This window comes from Echiichthys vipera, assembly GCF_963691815.1.
Source record: "Echiichthys vipera genome assembly, chromosome: 20".
NCBI classification, from domain to species: Eukaryota; Metazoa; Chordata; class Actinopteri; order Perciformes; family Trachinidae; genus Echiichthys; species Echiichthys vipera.
This window is the reverse complement of record NC_139845.1, coordinates 5765558-5784484: the sequence shown is the minus strand read 5'-3', so window position 1 is coordinate 5784484 and position 18927 is coordinate 5765558. Positions and strand designations below refer to the sequence as shown.

The 18927-nt window shown below is 43.2% G+C and overlaps 1 protein-coding gene across 5 annotated transcripts in view; it reads left to right on the top strand.

The window, feature by feature from the left end:
• Window positions 1–17796, top strand: part of ppp1r12a (protein phosphatase 1, regulatory subunit 12A) — a 54739-nt gene extending 36943 nt beyond the window's left edge. For 4 of the 5 annotated variants that reach the window (XM_083934773.1, XM_083934772.1, XM_083934775.1 and 1 more), the window contains 13 exons: window positions 1250–1414; window positions 1623–1793; window positions 4034–4124; window positions 4479–4661; window positions 4766–4940; window positions 5591–5712; window positions 5857–5922; window positions 8246–8262; window positions 8370–8490; window positions 9416–9520; window positions 9605–9652; window positions 11042–11092; window positions 12877–13081. In XM_083934773.1, the coding sequence (XP_083790899.1) occupies window positions 1250–1414; window positions 1623–1793; window positions 4034–4124; window positions 4479–4661; window positions 4766–4940; window positions 5591–5712; window positions 5857–5922; window positions 8246–8262; window positions 8370–8490; window positions 9416–9520; window positions 9605–9652; window positions 11042–11092; window positions 12877–13014 (1453 nt within the window). In that variant the 3' untranslated portion in view covers window positions 13015–13081. Of the gene's footprint in view, window positions 1–1249; window positions 1415–1622; window positions 1794–4033; window positions 4125–4478; window positions 4662–4765; window positions 4941–5590; window positions 5713–5856; window positions 5923–8245; window positions 8263–8369; window positions 8491–9415; window positions 9521–9604; window positions 9653–11041; window positions 11093–12876; window positions 13082–15924 lie in introns of those variants that run through there. The other variant, XM_083934774.1, reaches the window with a different exon arrangement.
• The last annotated feature ends 1131 nt before the right edge of the window (window positions 17797–18927 follow it).

The window sequence follows — 18927 nt, the reverse complement described above, 5'->3', positions numbered from 1 at the left end:
TGACGTACATTGGCGGTCGTTCTTGCTCCGTTCTATAACATTAAAGCTTGTTTCGCGGTGGCCAGGCTGAACCAATTTAAAAGCTTTTGCCGTCAGTCACTTACACAGACATACATGGGGAAATACGGTCCTGGTTGAGAAGTACTGAAACTCCCCTTAAATGTCCAAATGAACAACGTAACAGATGGATGTTTTTTACAGCCTCTGGATGAAGCTGGATTAAGGTTATCAGTTGATCTAAAGTAAAGATCCAAATGTTTCCAAGATGATCTTGATCTTTGATTTTGATCTTAACCAGAGCATTTCAGGTTTTGTTTTATTGACAAGTCTTCAAAACTTGAATACTGATGTCATGAGTAACAACAGCAATTCAATTCAGTTTTATTTATAGTGCCAAATCATAACAAACGTTATCTCAGGACACTTTACAGAGTAGGTAAAGACCACACTCTATGACTTATTTATGATTTACATAGACCCAACAATTCCCCTGTAGAGTACGGTGGCAACGAAAACCTTCCCTATAACAGACAGGAACACCACTGCTGTACAGTTAGTGAAAGTATGTTCATCTTAATGTTTTACTGAATCATTTCTTTTTAAAATGTCCCTTTTTAAATCAGTTGTCAATATAAGCACTAACTTTAGATAGAACTAACCAAACCCTTCCTGGAATAACTATTAACTTTGACACTGACAAATAATGCCAAATTCAGGAACTTCAAGTCAAAAGTAGACCTGGAAAATCTCATTTACTCTGTTATTTCTATTCTATTTTGACTTCTACAATGGTCTTTTGACAGGGTTTCCTAAAAAGATTCAGGCTTTTCAAAATTCAAAATGGTCAACTCCCACATTTTATAATAACCACTGCAATATGTAAGACTACATTACAAAATGCAGGGACATTTATTACAAATTGTGTTCAAGTGGTTTATTCCAAAATTTGGCACATTTCTTAATGTTACAGGCTTTTAAAGTGTGAAAGAAAAGGACAGCTACACGGTAAACAGGCCATTCTTATCATAGAAAATACAATCGAGGGTGCAGTTTAAAACGTTTGTTCATCTACAAAATCAGACTTATTTTTCTTCCAATCTCATGCAGTCACAATGTTGCTCTATGATGTAAAAAGAGCGCTAATATCTAATAATCAACATTGTAGCTGTGATCACACGGTTGTATTTGTGTGCCCCTCTCACTGACTGGTGACTCGGCTGTGTTTTATGTCTGACGCTTCGTCCTCCAGCGGCTCTTTTGGCAGAAGACACGAGGACTTGAGTTCCTCGACCACCTCCTCCCCCACGACCACCACCACCTCCTCATCTGTTACCTCGCCCACAGGCCATCGCGGCCTGCTCTCCAGCCTGGGCTCCTCCTCCACCCGCACTGGCTCCACCAGTCTCACCAGCAGGTACATCCGTCGGACCTGAAAAAAAGATATGTCTGTAATCTCTAGCTTGTAGATATCTCTTCAGTTAGCTTTTCTCATAGAGGGTTTGTTTCACTTTTTATGAAAAGTTGAAACTCATTTCCGGGTTATTTTATCGTTATTGTGAACTAAAGAGGTATCTGCAGCTAAAGAAATGCGTAGAAATAAACCTCAGCTGCTGTGTAAATAGGTACTGGTCAGAGGAGAGTGCAGACAGGGAAAAGGAGAAGGAGAAGGAGTCTGCTGCGGTCATCCCCACTATAAACACTGGCTCTACCACGACCACGACATCGACCACTACCACCTCCGCCATATCTACCACTACCACCACTGGCATTGTCACTGGCTCTGAAAGACGCAGGTAACGCAACACACATACACACCTTTTTATCTATAATCATCCCCTGGTGACCCCTCAATCGAATTATAATTTATATTCTAGCAGGGCGAGTGTGCTGAACAGTGTTTCCCACAGATGGTCGATAGATAGTAATGTTGATGACAAAAAGTCACAACAACAAATTTGCGCATGTTAAACGAGACAGGGTCCTTGTTTCAAGATGGGTCGGGTGCGTTGCTGCCGATATTGCCACATACACATCACACAGTGAGAACAGCTGGCCGTAGTCGATAGCAGGAAGAGAAGATGCCGCGAGCACCGAGCTTACAGCTCCGGGAAGCGGTAATGTCCAGGCGAGGGATACCTTTCCGGTTTCTGTTGAGGACTGAGGCTCTGGAGAAAAATACAAGCTCCAAAAACTGCCAGAAATAATGAGCTCCTAGCCGTTGGGTCTTTCCAAGCCGGCTTAGGGCCGGTTGTGTCGCACCACCATAAAGGAAAAGCAAGCAGCGATGTTCCCCGATCAACCAAGTTGAATCCCCCGGGCTGACTGCAGACTGCCAACCACTCATTCCAAAACTTTTGGGGGGGGCTCATAATTAATTGTTAATGTGATCGAAGTCGTCACTGTACTCATGCTCATGGTTTTTCAGGTTGGGAGATGGTTTCTATAGTTGAATCTTCGTATTCAACAGTCAAATCTAGTCTGGGATGTTAATTGCGGTTGCTATTCTGGATTTTTAGCATCCTGTATCATTGTGGTTTTTTGTTGGTTGCTTTTTTGCATGATTTAAAATCACAGGAGAAAAGAATAGTAATTTAAATGTTATCTCATTTACTGCATGTGTTTATATATTCATTAAATTTTGCATGTGAGTGATCTTCAACTCTGTACAGTGTAGAGGGGAAGAGAGTCTGTTTGTCTGTCAGTGATAGAGGAAGCATGAAGCATGTGAGAGAGAGTGTCACAGAAAGCATGTGTTTGAGTGGGGTCGAGTGCAAGTCGTCCTTTTGCAGAGCTGAAATAAGCCACCTGTCATGGTGGGAGTTGGCTGGGGCTGTTTCAGAGCTCCAGAGACTTTTCCTTTTAAGGAAGGTGGGCAGAAGCTGCACATTTTCCTCAAGGCCAGGACTCCACACGCTGCACTGAATCAGTTCATACTTCAGCGTGGCTAACAGAGGCACACTGAGAGAAAGTGCTAGAAAAGCTCCCTGTTTTATTTCCCAAACAGTGTTGCCTCTTAAACCTGATGGGGTTTTAACAAAAGGATAAACGCAGAGAGTGGAATCCCGTTTTTACCACAGGAACTTAACCCTCTGCACCCCAGGCACTTTCAGGCTTTAATTGGTTGTATTTTTCCTCACTGTGGCCTCATTTTTCACTGCTGCACCTCTGTGGGAACAGCACAAGGAGAACTCAAATGTCTCCTGTGTAGTGTAACACAGTGGTAAGGCCAAAAGGGGTGGAAAACAGTTGAATTCGGAAAAAAAAGTTGAATACTTCCAAATATTGGGGGGAAATGGCGGCTTCACATGCTATATATATATTTACAGTTTAACAACCTCTGTTGTTGTATCTGCTGGGTGTAAATAGCCCGCTGTTCAGTCCAAGCTTCACTGAATTTTTGTCACGTGACTGTTGGTCATAGCCGAGTCAATCATGGCTTCCCAGTTGCGCAGGAGAGTCCAGAATTTATGTTTTTTATTAACAGTTTATTTTGGGGGACGTTTTAAAATAAAGTGATGAAGTTTTGATGAAATATCATTGTTTTAGGCTTTGATTCGGTTTGATTCCTGACGGAAGCGTTTGTCCCATCTGTCAGAAATTTGAAACTCCAACTATAATTTCAGCTATCACACGTATCTTCATCACAAAAACCCTCTTCCGCAAACATTTCTTGACTTGAATATCTGCTTTACATCCTACAAATGTACACCTGGAACTGAAAAGCTTAGACCGTCTTACTGTCGGCAAGTTTTGGCCACCGAGCAGCTCCTTCACTGATGCTGCGCTACATTTAATATCTCTCCTCCGAGTCCTGACTCTGCCATAGTTATCGTGTGAGGGCAGAGCGTTATTTTCTCACTTTCCCAGCTAGTCCAGAAATGAAAGCCGCCATTCTTGTGATCATAACCCGCCTTGTGTAACCTTGAGGCACCATACACAACGGTGGCAATAATGTCATCTCATGCTGGAGCTTATTTCTTTTGCTCTTATTGCCAAAATTTTGAACGTCGTGTGTGTGTCTTTTGTGTGTCAGGTCATACCTGACGCCAGTGCGAGACGAGGAGTCAGAGTCGCAGAGGAAAGCTCGCTCCAGACAGGCTCGACAGTCAAGGAGGTCCACCCAGGTTAGTTCACCAATATTCCCTAAGATGTGTGGAGACTTAATTTATCCCACCCCAGAAAAGTTACCATGTTTACAAAGTACCAACAAGTAAAGTGAGGTAAGCCTCCTATACCATAACCTGTAGGTTCCCCCGGTTTTGATCACGGTTTTATATAAACTAATTATTGAATGAATGTTGTTCTCCTGGTTGAGGCAGCAAATTTATGACACTAAAAATTAAACCTTGTAAAGCACCAATTAGACTCTAGCCAGTAGGGTCATGTATATAATAAGAGACTCTTTATAAAATAAAAATAATGATAAATCAAGCAAGGAAGTCAAATTCTTAAGATCGTGCATCACATTCCTCCTCCAGGGTGTGACTCTGACTGACCTGCAAGAGGCCGAGAAAACAATCGGCAGGAGTCGCACCCCAAAGACCCGAGAGGAGGAGAAGGAGGAGAAAGAGAAGCAGGACAAGGAGAAGCAGCAGGAGGAGAAGAAGGAGATGGAGGTCAAGGAAGACGATTACCGATCGAAGTACCGCAGCTTTGAGGAGGTACGTTTCTGCTCTGAGCTTTCGTAAGAACTTCCACACCTTGAATGTTTGACTACGCCGTCCCTCTTACCCGTCACCTGTCACCCCCCTTCTCTCCCTACCAGCGCTACCGGCCTTCGTCTTCCTCCTCTACCGCTGCCATTTCCTCCGTCAGCACTGCCTCCACCCCGTCCTACTCTAGCACCTCGTTGTCCTCGAGTTCCAGCTCCCTCAACAGGCCTAACAGTCTGACGGGGATCACCTCATCCTATAGCCGTTCCTCCAGGGACACAGAAAAAGGTCAGTGCCGTTCCCCATCTGAATACGCCTCCTCAACACGCTCAACATCTGTCTCTCCACAGTCACACGGGCAAACCGCCACATGCTGACTAAGGGCATCGAGACAGGAAGGGATTGGGTTGTGTTTATAATTAGGTCAAACAAATCCATGAAGCATCCTCTGGGAAAATAGAAGGCCGCCGTAGTTTGTTTAAACTGAAGGAAACACTGAAGTCCTTGTTCTCCCACGACCAATTTATTATTATTTTTTTCTGAATTCACATCGAGTTGTTGTTCTGATTGTGAAGTCAATCATTGCCTTGTTAAATCTGAACTGTCTCATTTTTAAACTCTGAATTATGGTTAGATCAGCACTGTTTTCAAAATAATAAGGGTCAAATTGTGCCGACTCGGGAAATACTGACCAGAGGTCAAAAGGAGACGAATTACAAAAGGAACAGAGTAATTTCATTGGGTATGAAAGTAGTAAATATAAGCCAAACTAGGCCGTCAGTGTTACCGGTGTTACACAGATGGGCATACACTGATTACATTTTTTGCCTATTGTCATTTTGCTTTTCTTATAGAAATAAAATCCATTTATGGCAGCAGTATATACCTATATGTGCGTCTGTGTAGCTAACCTGCTGTCATTCTTCTTGATCGGACAGAAATGGACAAAAAGGAGGAGGAGAAGGAGGGAGAGGACAAGTCCCAGCCCCGCTCCATACGGGATCGCAGGCGGCCCCGCGAGAAGAGACGCTCCACCGGAGTCTCCTTCTGGACCCAGGATGTAAGAGACGAAGTTTTCCTTTCACCGTCATGAGTATTCATAGCACTCTTCATGAGGGGGCAGCAGTTCATAACACTCACACAACCCTGGGTGCTCCTCTTTGATCATTTGGATGATAACTCTTACCTGTCTTCTTTATTCTAGGGTGATGAAAATGACCCTGACCAGCAGTCCGACTCAGAGGAGGGCAGCACCAAGGGAGAGCCACAGGTAACGCGACACACACTGTGAAGAAAGTAGATAAAAACTGACTTTAAAGCAAGAGCCTGACAGCCAAACCAAAGCAATTCGTATGTTTTTTTTATGTGTAGCCCGACCTCCGTTTGATTCTTTCCCACTGCCTTTATCCTTTATTCTGGTCCTTCCTCGTGTCATGAAGTCAAGGCCAAGCAGGTCCCGTAGTCTTTGATATTCACAGTTCTTCCCAGTACAGCTATGATTTCCTCCACCTCCCACTTATCTTTCCCTCTCTGTCACACTTCTTCAGCCATTGAATTTGTATTGTTCCCTGTCACTTTCCATCTTCTGGTGATTGTCGGGTTGCTGCGGTGACCTTGCCACCCGAAAGTGGTCCCGGCCGATTGGTCAGTGGGTTTTTAAAAAACACGCGGACACACAAAGGAAAGGAAGTGTGGGTCACTGCTGGGTCAGAGCACGCGCATGAACAAGACGCAGTAGAGTTTTTTCCGACTTCCAACTTTTCCAGCTCAACAAGATAAGATTTAGGATGAACGAAAACACTTTCCAACCCTCGGTTTCTGCTTTTTGTGCATATGGATTCACTGTAAATGAGAGTTTGAACTAGTGAGGAGGCAAAGTTAACATATTCCAGTCCCTAAAATAAAAAGTAAACACTGAATGAATAAGCTTTTGATCCAATGAAATGCCATAGGGCAGAAAGGGCAGTGTTGTGAAAATATTTCTGGCTGCATGAGCTTCCTGTTTGAATGGGAGTGTCTTCTTGCAAGAGAAAGCAGACAGTAGCCATTTACTCGAGTACAGTCGGCTTCCAGCCATCACTGTCATCAGGACGGACGGTAGAAAAGGGTGGAGCAGCAACAGAGCGCTAAATAGGAAACTAGCAATTATCTCTGCATGGAGATTGGAAAGGGAAAAGGAAAAGCTTTGGAGCCCCTTCTTTTCCTGCCTGGCAATTAAAAGCATCAAAATGTGAGCGCAGATATGGAAAACGATGTGTTTTTAACGGACTCACAATGCAAAATGTTGACTCTTGTGAGGTAAAATGATCAAAACTTAAATTGCAAATCACAAAACAAGATCATTTTATTATTATTCATCAGTCTTTAATCATGCGTTGAATAGATCCAATGGATATTGGAATCGTATGAAAGTACACCACTTAAAGCAACAATTAGTACCGACCATTGACACGGTGTGGTGGTTAGCACTGTCGCCTCACAACGAGAGGGTTCCTGGTCCGAGTCCCGGCTTGGGCCCTTCTGTGTGGAGTTTGCATGTTCTCCCCGTGTCTGCCTGGGTTTTCTCCGGGTTCTCCGGGTTCTCCGGCTTCCTCCCACAGTCCAAAGACTGCGGGATGCCTGTGTTAGGTTAATTGATGACTCTGCGATAAACTGGCGTCCTGTCCAGTGGACGCCGCCTCACGTCCGATGTCAGCTGGAATCGACTCCAGCCCTCCGACAGGAACAAGCGGTTTTAGATGAATGAATTAATGAATAAATAGTACCGAGCGTGTCATGTCACTTTATCAGGAAAGGGGCTAAGTAACGCTTCAGATTAAGGCTAATCTTCTTAAGATGTCTAAATAAAAATGCGTTCTACAGGTACCCACTGGTACCCCCTTTACAAACATGCCCATCTTATGATAGTTTAAGGCAAAAAAAATGCAGTATAAATAATCTTATTCTGGCCTATTCGTAGTAGACATTTCATTTACCATGACAGTTTTCCTGAAATTAGATTTAAACACGTTTTATCACCTCCTATTGAATCGTAACCCCTCTATCATGATGCGGATCGCATCACCAGACTCTTGCCCGTACTCATCCCTAATGTTGATCATTTCCCTTTGATCACGCTCCAGGACCTCTTGACTTACACTGTAGCATTGTTGTGTCACCACCGCCCTCCGTCCGCCTCAGGAAGCCGACTGCAATTTTTAAAATAGCTGGAAGCCTGACCCCTCCAACCCGCCCTCCCTATCTGATGTCTCAGCCCCCATTCTGCTGTGGCACTGCACAAAGCACAGCGGGCCTGGAGACGCAGTTAGGCCTGGAGACACTTCTGCCGACATGGCAGCTGTTTGAAGGATATATGTATTTGTGTGTGTGTGTGTCAGAAGGGATACGTGCAGAGAGAGGCTGTAGAATCTGAAGGTGGAGGTTTAAAATATCTCATTTCATCCTGTAGAGTTTTGTTTTTGTATAAGCTTATTACAAACGCACTCATCCTGTGGACAAACTCATAACAGATGGAGACTTGTCTGCTTTCAGTTCCATTAAGGTTTTTTTTTAATCGATATTAACGTTCACTTTCATTTTTGCTTTTTTTACAGAGTGACAGATTGTCCAGGTATGTTTCATCCCCTTTCATATCATAATATGCTCTTTCTCATTTTCCTTTTTATGTGTCCTGCTGTATTTCTAACCAAATGTAAATGCCTGTTATTCCTGCTGTAGGAACGAGAGCAGCACTTCAATCTTAGATCGCAATGACACTCTTTCAAGCCGTGGCTATGGTGAGAGTCGGAGGACATACTCGAGCCGACTGGATAGAGACGACACCACTGACTACAAGAAGGTCGGTAAACTTCGCTGCGTCAGCTCATTTGGATACCAGGTTTAATTGTCAAGACTGGAAATGATGCATTTTGAGCAAATGTACTTTGAGCCGTATTTTATAAGTCGCACCAGCTAAAAAAAGCACAATGAAGAAGAAAAAAAACACAAGTCGCACTGGACTATAAGTCGCATTTTTGGGGGGAAATTTATTTTATAAAATCAGAGACCAAGAAGCAACATTACATCAAAGGAGATGGTCATTTATACAAATCGCCTTGACAACTAGCTGGGCGTGGAGATGTTACTGCATCGTTGACCAGCCTCTCCCGGCAGCACCTTGGTCAAGAGCCCATTTGTGAACTTGTTCCTCAAGCTGTGGCCATCTAGCTTTTAGTTCCATTAAGGGTTAAGCCCGCAATTAGCTTTTTTTGATTTCTATATTATATTTTAGAGTATCCTCCACTTTTTGCAAGTCCCTCACAAGTGTCTCGCTCACTCCAAACTTTCTTTCTGCTGCTCGATTACTGTCTTTATTTCTATGGATCACCGTTTTCATCTTCAGTGGTACAGGAGTGAGATGAGTAGCAGATACCGGCACACAAGCCTAGAGTGCCCTCTTCGCGGCTGTCGGTGTGAAAATAACGAACATGTGAAATTATATATTTGAATATATAAGTCGCACCGGAGTATAAGTCGCAGGACCGGCCAAACCATGAAAAAAAGTGCGAGTTGTAGTCCAGAAAATACGGTAGTTGCGTTCCAGCACTGGGCTGAAGACTATGGGGGCAGAGCCTACAGAAGTAAGAGTTTCCTACCGACACAACTGAATTTACGTAGGACTCAACGGTTTTGTGAGATGTTTCCATATATTTCTATCTCAAATGCCTTGGTTGTTTGCTTGTTCCACGTGTTGACTTGAGGACGCGTCTGTCCGTCCCCTTCAGCTCTACGAGCAGATCCTAGCTGAGAACGAGAAGTTGAAGGCCCAGTTACGCGACACAGACCTGGAGCTGTCCGACTTGAAGCTACAACTCGAGAAGGCCACGCAGGTACACGGAGCTCACACCGCTTCAGCCGATCAGCATTGATAACGCCACGAGGAACGCTGACTTTTTTATTTCTCCTCATTGCAGAGGCAGGAACGCTATGCCGACCGATCACAGCTCGAGATGGAGAAAAGGGTAATGACACAAGTAGCTCCGTTTTCAAATGTCCCCCATAAACTTTACTCCAAAGATGTATAACCTCTGTTCCTCTCAAGTGCATCTCAGACTAAATGCAGAACTTAGAAGTCTTCTGTTATTTTGGATAAACTGGTAACACTACCGATGGGTTTATGTCTGAAGGTAACAAGCAGGCCTCAGTATCAGCTGGGTGGTGGTATGATATTAACCTGACTTTTCTTTATCAGTCTACTCTCTGCTGCTGCCTGTCGTGTCACGTGTAGTCGTGGTCAAAAATATGGAGGGTTTGAAGGGAAACACTGAACTAAATATAGAAATACATAACTAATTATTACATAGCTAATTGAATGCTTAAAGAAATGTATGGATAATTATGTAATGCAATGCTTTATTGTCACTATAGAATAATTATAATATAAAATTATTAAATTATAAATAAATGTGTGAATGGGTAAATAAAAAAACATAATAAACAAATAAAAAATTAATTTAAAATGTCTATATTGTGTTATTTGACTTATATCTGCATGGTGACAATTTAGCATTTAATTACACATTATTATATAGTTAGTTATTCAATTAGCATCAAGCATTTTATTATCTGACAGGTTATGTATTTATACATTTAGTTCCGTCTCTTAAAGCCCTCCATATGAAGGGGCTTCCTCCCTCCTCGCCACCCAGTACACCGCCATCTTTTCTCTCACGTTTTTGAACCTCAGAGGCAGCGTTTGGTCACCTCTCCTCAAGCTTATTTTGTAGTTCTTGTGCGTGTGTGTGTGTGTGTGTGTGTGTGTGTGTGCGAGCGACCGTGTGTTTATTTCAATATTTGCAGGAAATAGAGCAATCTTAGAAGTTGTTAAATTACTGTTGACCTGTGCATGCGTGTGTTTTCCACGTCACTCATGCGGTAACCATAGTGGCGTCTTCAGCTGCGGCTCTATAGCCATGAAACCATAACTCCCATTTCTAAAATTCATCCATTATTTTCAAGCCATATTCTCCGTATGTCTTCACATCATTTGATGACACAAGAATGTCCTTTTTAATGTGTTCAAAAAAGACATTCAGACCCCCCCCCCCCAGTCCATGAGTTCATTAACCTACCATTTAACACAACCTCTAAACATCTACAGCCCCCATGTCTGGACTCATCCCTCACACATAAATAATGTAAACATGACTGAATATGCAAGTCTGAACTGGCTGTTGCTTGCAGACACCTCACGAGACATGCGTGTGTTCAAGTGTGTGCCATCACTGCACCCTCACCGTCTTCCACGTCTGATTTCATGCAGAAGTGTGTAGAGCCTGTGTGCTTTCTGCCGTCTTCTACAAAACCGCGTGCGAGTCCCGCGTTAACCTGCTTTCCTTTCGCTCCCGCAGGAAAGAAGAGCTCTAGAAAGGAAGATTTCTGAGATGGAGGAGGAACTTAAGGTACCACCATACACACACACACAGTCACACATTGTATGTCACGTTCATGTGTACTGGGGTTTTAGAAGTTTTCAATGAATGGAGTTAAGACCACAGCTAGTGTGTAGGTGGTACGTGTGAGCTCCAACATAGTGCTTAGAGCTGTCACTTTAGTCAGTGTCCCTTTTATATGTAAATCTGGGTTTCTCACCCTTTTTTTTTTTGGTGTCGATTCATCTCAAATGCCAAGATCATATGGATTCATTACAAAATTGACTTATTTTCAGGGTTTTCTGCCTTTATTTCTATCTGTAGCTGTGTTTCCATTCACAGATTTATTGCACATTTTGAAATTTGGCATTCGAATATCATGCTTGTTTGAGGGTTTTTTGAGGAGTTGTTTGTCTGGAAATGCTTCGCTGAATACGTTCTGACATAGTGAACATTTAACTCACTTGACTGATCCGCTGTTTCAGCCATCGGCGTCTTCCCCAGATGGTCCAATAACACGTCTTCGTCTCCAGACAGCATGAAACATATACTAGCTGACGTGAAAGAACTAATAAAACTTGCTCAACTGAAACAAATTCCTGAAGACATTTTTCTCTCGTAAATAAGTCCAAACCGGTACCTTTTCTTTTTTTTGCCACGTTTCAAAAGTTTGCTTTATTCTTATTCTCGTGCCAATTGAATGGAAACACTGCTTATGATAACGTTGTGGGTGAACAAGTCAACAGATTATTGGGAGGTTAAACTGAACTTCTTGTGCTTCCTTTGTAGCTGCTTTCCCAGATCTCAACAATTTACATCTGAAGTACAACAGTAATGTTACCAATAGGAACGTTAGGGTAAACTACAAAAACAGCACCCTGGTTGTATGAAAATTGAGTTTTCTTTGAAATATTTTTTCTCAGAGGGAGCTGCTTTTGAGTCTTGTCAGGAAAACCTTTCCTTTCCATGGCAGCGTGTTAGAGGGGACTTTCTAAACCTACCGACAAACTCCAAAAGACGCCCTAAACTTAAATAAAATCACCACACTATTAACATTAAGGCTACAACAACCCCTCCAATATGTAAGGTTTTGAATTTGAAACGTCTCATCCTCCAGTGTAACATACGGAAGCCCTGAGAGGCAAATGAGGAAGAAAAATCAGGTGGTAAATATTACTGCGTTTCACTACAGCTTCCGTAGTAATACAACCTCCACTAAAAGTGAACCGTTTCACGTTCTGCCGAGTGTCGACTCCTTGTGTTCGGTTCTCCTCTTATTCGGTTCAGGGCAGGTCTCAGGGCGGCCGTCGTAATCTATGTTGACACAACACTTAAGCTCTCCTATTGAGACGTTCATTCTCTTGAAAACTGGTTTTAAGGCGGAGAGAGGGAAGGAAAAAGAAACCCATTAAATATCTAGTAAGCAAGTGTTGTGTCCGTCGCTGTGATAACAAAGTGTGTTTATTTTGGAGGCAGCTGGCTGATCTTATCGGTGTCACTTCTCCAATCTTTCTACAAACGTCGCGCTGAACCGGGAAAAAACTCTTAATCATTCCTTCGGTTTCCAAAAGAAATCTGTCCCCATTTTCTAACAATCTTCCTTTTTTCTGTTTCCCCCTCTTTTCCTTCTCTCGGCCCCCTCCTCTCTATTAATTTATATCGTCCTGTCTTTCATTAAACCTTTCTCTCCCAATTTGTTTCTTGAATCACATTCCTGCTTTTCCTCTTCTGCCACCTCCCTCTCTCTCTCTCTCTCTCTCTCTTTTCCTGTCCTTGTTTTCCTGTGTTGTGGTTGTTGTTTTCCCCCCCTGCAGAACCTCCCCCAGGTAAAGCAGGTTCAGGCCCTGCGGCAGGTTAAGGAGCGGCTGCAGGCTGAGAACCGGGCCCTGTCCCGCGTGTTGGCGAAGCTCTCGCAGTCCGCCTGCAGCCAGCTGCCCACCGTCGACCTCTAAGCCACGTCCGTCTGTCCACCACCATCTCCTCCTCCTCTTCTCCTCCTTCTTCTTCCTCACCTTCTCCCTTCCCAACCCCATTCTTCTCATGCTCCATTCGTGCTCTGCCCGCGCCCATAGACAGGCAGGTGCCCCAGCCGCCCCACCATCACTGGTTTTGTAAACTCCCTTTTCCCGCCCCTCTGCCTCCCCAGAGCTTTTGGTTTTCAAATTGGGGAGGGTGTCTTTTTCTTTTTAGTTCTTACGGCAGGACACTCTCCTTTCTACAGTACACAACTGGCGGTTGTGTATTTCCACACTTCTCAGCTTTTTAAAATACCCTGAAATATGTCAGTTATGTTTATAATGAGTGCAGGACAAGGCAAAGGTAAGTACATTTAAAGCTGGCCGGTGTCTAAATTTCCTCCAAAGTTGAGGTTTTGTTAAACACTCATGGAGTGCTGTGAAGGAAAGTGTCCTCTTTGTAGTTGCTAGTTGTGATGCTTCCATCAGAGGGAGCTCGGGTGTTCAGTTTGGCTTGTTCTGGCTTCTCTGCATGAACCGGCTTCCTTTGTTTTTAGCACAAATCTTCGGACTGAAACTTTTTCTTTCCCCCCTCTTTACTCCCCAAATTTGAATTTGACAGATGACATCAACATATATATTAAAGGTCCCATATTTTAAAAACATAGATGAGATTTACTTAAGGCGCACTCACACTGTCCTTCCGTACCGGGCCAAAACAGGTTTTACGGGTAAAGTCTAGTGCGTTTGACCAGTGTGAGTGCAACCGCTCCACGCCTAGCTGCAGCCAGCTGGCCGTCCACGGCCCGTTACGGAGAGGTGGGCTTTTGTCAAGTGTGTTTGCACATGTACGAGCACGAGCGTGCGTACGTGTACGAGCACGAGGCCTACGGGGGCTCTGACGTCATTTTATGTGCGCCTGTTCGGACATAGAAAGAAAGACAGACCATGCGCGGACATTTAACAACAACAACAATGGCGGCGAAAGGTTCACGTTGGTGTGATGCGGAGGTGGAGTGTTTACTGCAGATTTGGTCGATGAAAAGATTCAAAAACAGTCGACAAGACGCACAAAAACTCTGAGGTCTACGGAAAGATTTGTAAACAAAGATGAGATAACAATGACGTCAATCAATGCGTGTGACGTGTTACGGCGTGATGACGTATAGGCAGCAAGAAGCATTCGCGCGAGGCCCAGGCAGTGTGAGTACAAACGGGCCTGGCCCATCGGGGGAGAGGGAGGGGGGGACAAGTACCCTAAAGCCCGGGGCACGGTACTGACGGACAGTGTGAGTGCGCCCTTAATGTTTGATGCAGGTCGAGGTGCTTTAAAAATACTGTGAAAGTATCAAAAAGTTGAATCCACAGGGAAACACAAGTCACAATTTCCTGTACGGTCGTGATGTCACAACTATACTATATAAAGGTAGAAAGTGCTGCTACAGTGATCTCAGTCATTCCACGGCTGAAATGCAGAAGGTTGAGAGCGAAGATGTGGAAGACCCGGAAACACGGACCAATCAGAGCAGACTGGGCTTTCTTATGAGCCGGTCTTAAAGAGACAGACACTAAAATGGAGCGTTTCAGACGATATGAGGAAAAATAATGTGTTTGTTGAACACTAAAGCTTGTAAACATGTTAGTAAGAATCCAAAATACATGTATGAACCTGAAAATAATAATATGGGACCTTTAAAAATCAGCTGCATGGGCCGACAGCATTGATCCTGATCAAGATCAAGTATAAAGTAGAACATGATTGAGGATTTAAACTTGCAGTTGATCGTCATTTGTAATCAAAACATGAGTTTGTTTTTAAGGGGACTTCAGTCTCTTTGTTGAAGTGTTGTAGAAAGTGATTTCTCACCGCCACTGCATCTGTACTTTTTTTTAAAGAAGAGTCAAACACCAGTTTACACATTAATATCTGTGATAAGCTCGTAAAGTTTAAGACGCACAGCTAACCAAAGAGTTTTCAGTTTCATCAAACTTCAATTCACGTTCACCAGATCAGTGTGTTCACTACAGTCGATACAAAATTCCACGGCTCACTATAAACACCCCAAAAGAGGGTGTCGTCTGCATATCAGACGTTACGGAGCATTACCCTGGGTGCTATGGGACTCGGCGGGTGTCCCGAGGAGAAATCAATTCATTCAGCTATAGAATTATTAACGTCTTAACGTCACGTTGTTGTTGTTTAACTCATCTTAGCTCAAGATGCACATTCTGAATGCACTGTATACAAACAATGCTTCTAAAACACAAATTACATCGTCATATCCCTCTTGTCTTAATTGGAAAATGCTATATTCAGAAAAAGGTCTTCTTTCTAATATGCTGTTAACGTGACGTGTATAAAAGTGGAATATGAGTGTGCGTGTAAACGTAAAAAGTCCCGCTGTTCAACGTTTCTCCTGACACCAGCCGCGCTCCGTAGGATCCCATACAATGATCACAATGAATGACTTTTGTGTGTGTGTGTGTGTGTGTGTGTATGTGTGTGTATATACATATACAGTATATATATATATATTTTTGTGGCTGCCGGTGAGCAGCCGTTGAGATTCTGCATGGCTTTAATCAGGATCTTTGGCCTGTGGTGTGCCCGCTTTTTTCTTTTTTTTATATGTTTTTACTTCTCTCTCTCTTTTGACTTGAACCAAGGAAGTGATTTATTTTCTTTAAAGGAGAAAACAAAACATGAGAGATGCTGTGTGACTCCCAAGATTGCTGCAATTAACAGTTCATATAAAACCGGCCCGACTGGTTTAACAGCACCGTGTACCTGTCAAGACTCGTCTAAGCCTTCTCTCTCTTTCTCTCTCTCTCTTTCTCTCTCTCTCTCTCTCTCTCTCTCTCTGTCTCTCCCTCCCTTTCCCTGTTTCCTTTTTTTTTCCCTTGCAGATGCTCCCAGACTTGAAAGCAGACAACCAGAGACTAAAGGACGAGAACGGAGCGCTCATTCGAGTCATTAGCAAGCTTTCCAAGTAGAACAGACTCCCCCCCGCCCGCTTGCCCTCCCGCCCGCCCTTCCCCACGCCGTCTTCTGCACCCCCCCCCCCCCGAATCCCCCATGGCAGTGACTAATGGAATTGCACATTTAGATATTAATTGCAACAGACATCAGAGACAAGACTCTTTCTTTTTTTTTTTTTCCCTTTATCTGCCTTTTTGCTCCACAACCACCATTACCGCAGCATCCATCCATCCATCCCTCCCTCCTACCGCCACCTCCTCCTCAACTATTATTAATATTATTATTATTATTATTATTATTATTGTGTGGCTGCTGTCCTGATAGAACCACTGAGTTTACAGAGCAAAAAGGAGAACGGGGTTGTGTGTCATCCGCATGTAAAAGCGTTGTGGGGGGGGGGCGGGGAAGCCTGAAAACGTATTTAACCAATAAGCCTTAGTTGTACATAAAAGAGGAGAAAAAGAAAAAACACTTGCAGAGATCCCGTCTCTACAGATATTACCCGACACCTGATTTTACTTGTGCCACGTCTCTCCGATGTATTCTGTTCTTTCTTGTTTCCTCTCCCTGTGTTAGTGTTGTGTGCCGTGCAGTTCTCTCTCTCTCTCTCTCTCCCTCTCTCTGAACCCCCTTCAAAGTGCCACTTTTCCCGCCCCACATCAGCTCCCCGTGACCCCCTCATTTTTTACCCCCCCCCACACACACACAACGCACGCACACACACACACACCAATATTTGTTACCTCTGTGTCTTCCTCCAAGAGGGATATATATATATTTTTTTTTTTTCTCGAATTCTCGCTTTAGCGAAACGAGGCGGACCTGGTGGAATTTAAGCTTTCACTGTATGTGCAATACGCATTTCTTTTTTTTTTTCTTTTCAATGCTTTAATGATGAGTCCATCACAAGTAGGATTTTTTCTTTCACTCTTCCACCGCTTCCATCGCTCACCTTCTTCCTCTTTTTTGTTTTGTTTTTGTTGTTTTAAGTTTGTAGTGTAGCCAGTTTATACTCTGTGTTTCTCACTTTGTTTTAGCAGGTACCGAGTGAAGCTGTATATACCTGTATGTATTTGTTTGAGACCAGCACATGGCATGCGTTTATGGTTCCCGTCTGTTACCATTAAAAAGTCAACAAATCCCCGAGGACAAAAAGGTGTGTTTTTAATTCTTATCTTATAGTCGAGGCGTCGGATACAGTACTGCAGAGCCTCAGCCGGCGACGTTCAGCGCTCTTTTTTCCCTCCTCCTCCGGTTGAAAACACACGTAATTGTGAGATAAACACAAATAATCGCTTCACTACATTTCACGTTCGTTGTATTCAGTATCTTGGAAGAGTGCTGTTCGTTTTGTTTCCTTTTTTTTTTTTTTTTTAAGCTGTAGTATTATAGCCAAGGTGTTGTCACTAAAAAAAAGAAATGTTTTTAAAAACGACTATCTTAGGTCTCGCTAACCCAGTCCTTTTTACAAATGTCTACATGCACTGTCAATGCCATGTGAGGAGTCTCGATGTCAGGTTCAAGCAAATCGCCACCGCCGTATATTCCGTGCATCTGAAAACGTGTTATGCATTTTAGTGGCCTTTTTAAGGATATTTTAGTAAAAGAAGTTTAAAAAGAAAAAAGTCGCCGCAGATGGACCGAGGACCGTCTGCTCTGGTTTAGACTTTTTTTTTTGTTTGTTTGTTTTCTTTATTTTCAATTTTTTTTTTTCCTTCCCGTCATCTTGTAAAATAGGTGTGTGGCTTAATACATGCAAGCTGTGCTGTGACTACCAACCACTGAAGAGTTGATTAAAAAATAAACTTGTACATTGTAAAGTTCCCATGTCTGATTATTCAAATGTTTGCCTCGGACCGTGTCGACACCGATTTAATTTGGTTTTTATGACGAGTGTACACTTCCTGTCTCCTGAGTGGGCGTGGCCTCATTTTAAATCGTAGTGAACATTGTGTGGATGGATGCAAAGTAAATGTGCATAAAGTATTTATATTCTTGTGCTAACATCAGACACACAGCTACCAAACCATCTTGAGCATTACAAAACGTATGTATGAGAGGTGTTTGTGAACGTTGGTTGACGTTGCCAAATCTCTTCGGGCATTTTTAAGAGTCTCACTTTGTTAGTGGACTTCTTATTGTTTTGGCTGTTTCAAAAGCCAAGAGGACAACTTCAGGCAGTTTCTGCCGTTATAGTGAGCTGTACCTCATGCGTCTTCTGATGTTTAAAGGGATAGTTTGGATTTCATAAATACATATCGGTACTTCTCATTAGTCTGTATTACCTACAGTAGCTGGCGGTCTGTGCATCCCCAGTTTGGAGCACAGACTGTTTATAAAGATGGACAACGTGGCTCCACTTCATCCCACTGAACAAAAGTGAAGCCGAAATATCCCGATACGACCACCGCCATGTTGTAATTTTGGGAGTGCGCAGTGAGTCGATCATGGCTGTCAATCATGATGTTTCACCCTGTTTTCAAAGAATCAAATAACTAATTGAAACCAGACGTACAAGAAAAATGAACATTTTAACAAACGTCAGCGTGAAAAATTTGTGTAATTTTGTGATTTTTTTTTTTAGTTTGGCCGATCCGCTCACATGGAGGGATATATGTCCTATACTGTCAGCCACCAGGGGGCGATCAAGATGCTTGGGCTTCACTTGTGGGTGTCAGTCACTCTGTCAATCTTTATATACAGTCTATGGTTTGGAGAAACCGACCTAAGCAGCTATGAATGGGAGCAGCTACTAAACGTATTGACAAAAACAGCAATTTTACCTCGCAGAACTCAAGAGTTGCTGGCTTACCGCTGCTTCGATCGGTCAGTTGGTTTGAGTCATTGTGTGACTTTGTTGCTGTAAAGGGTTAGGAAGCAGAACTGGGAACAGATCAAGGCAGCGGTAGACCAGAAACTCCTATGTTCTG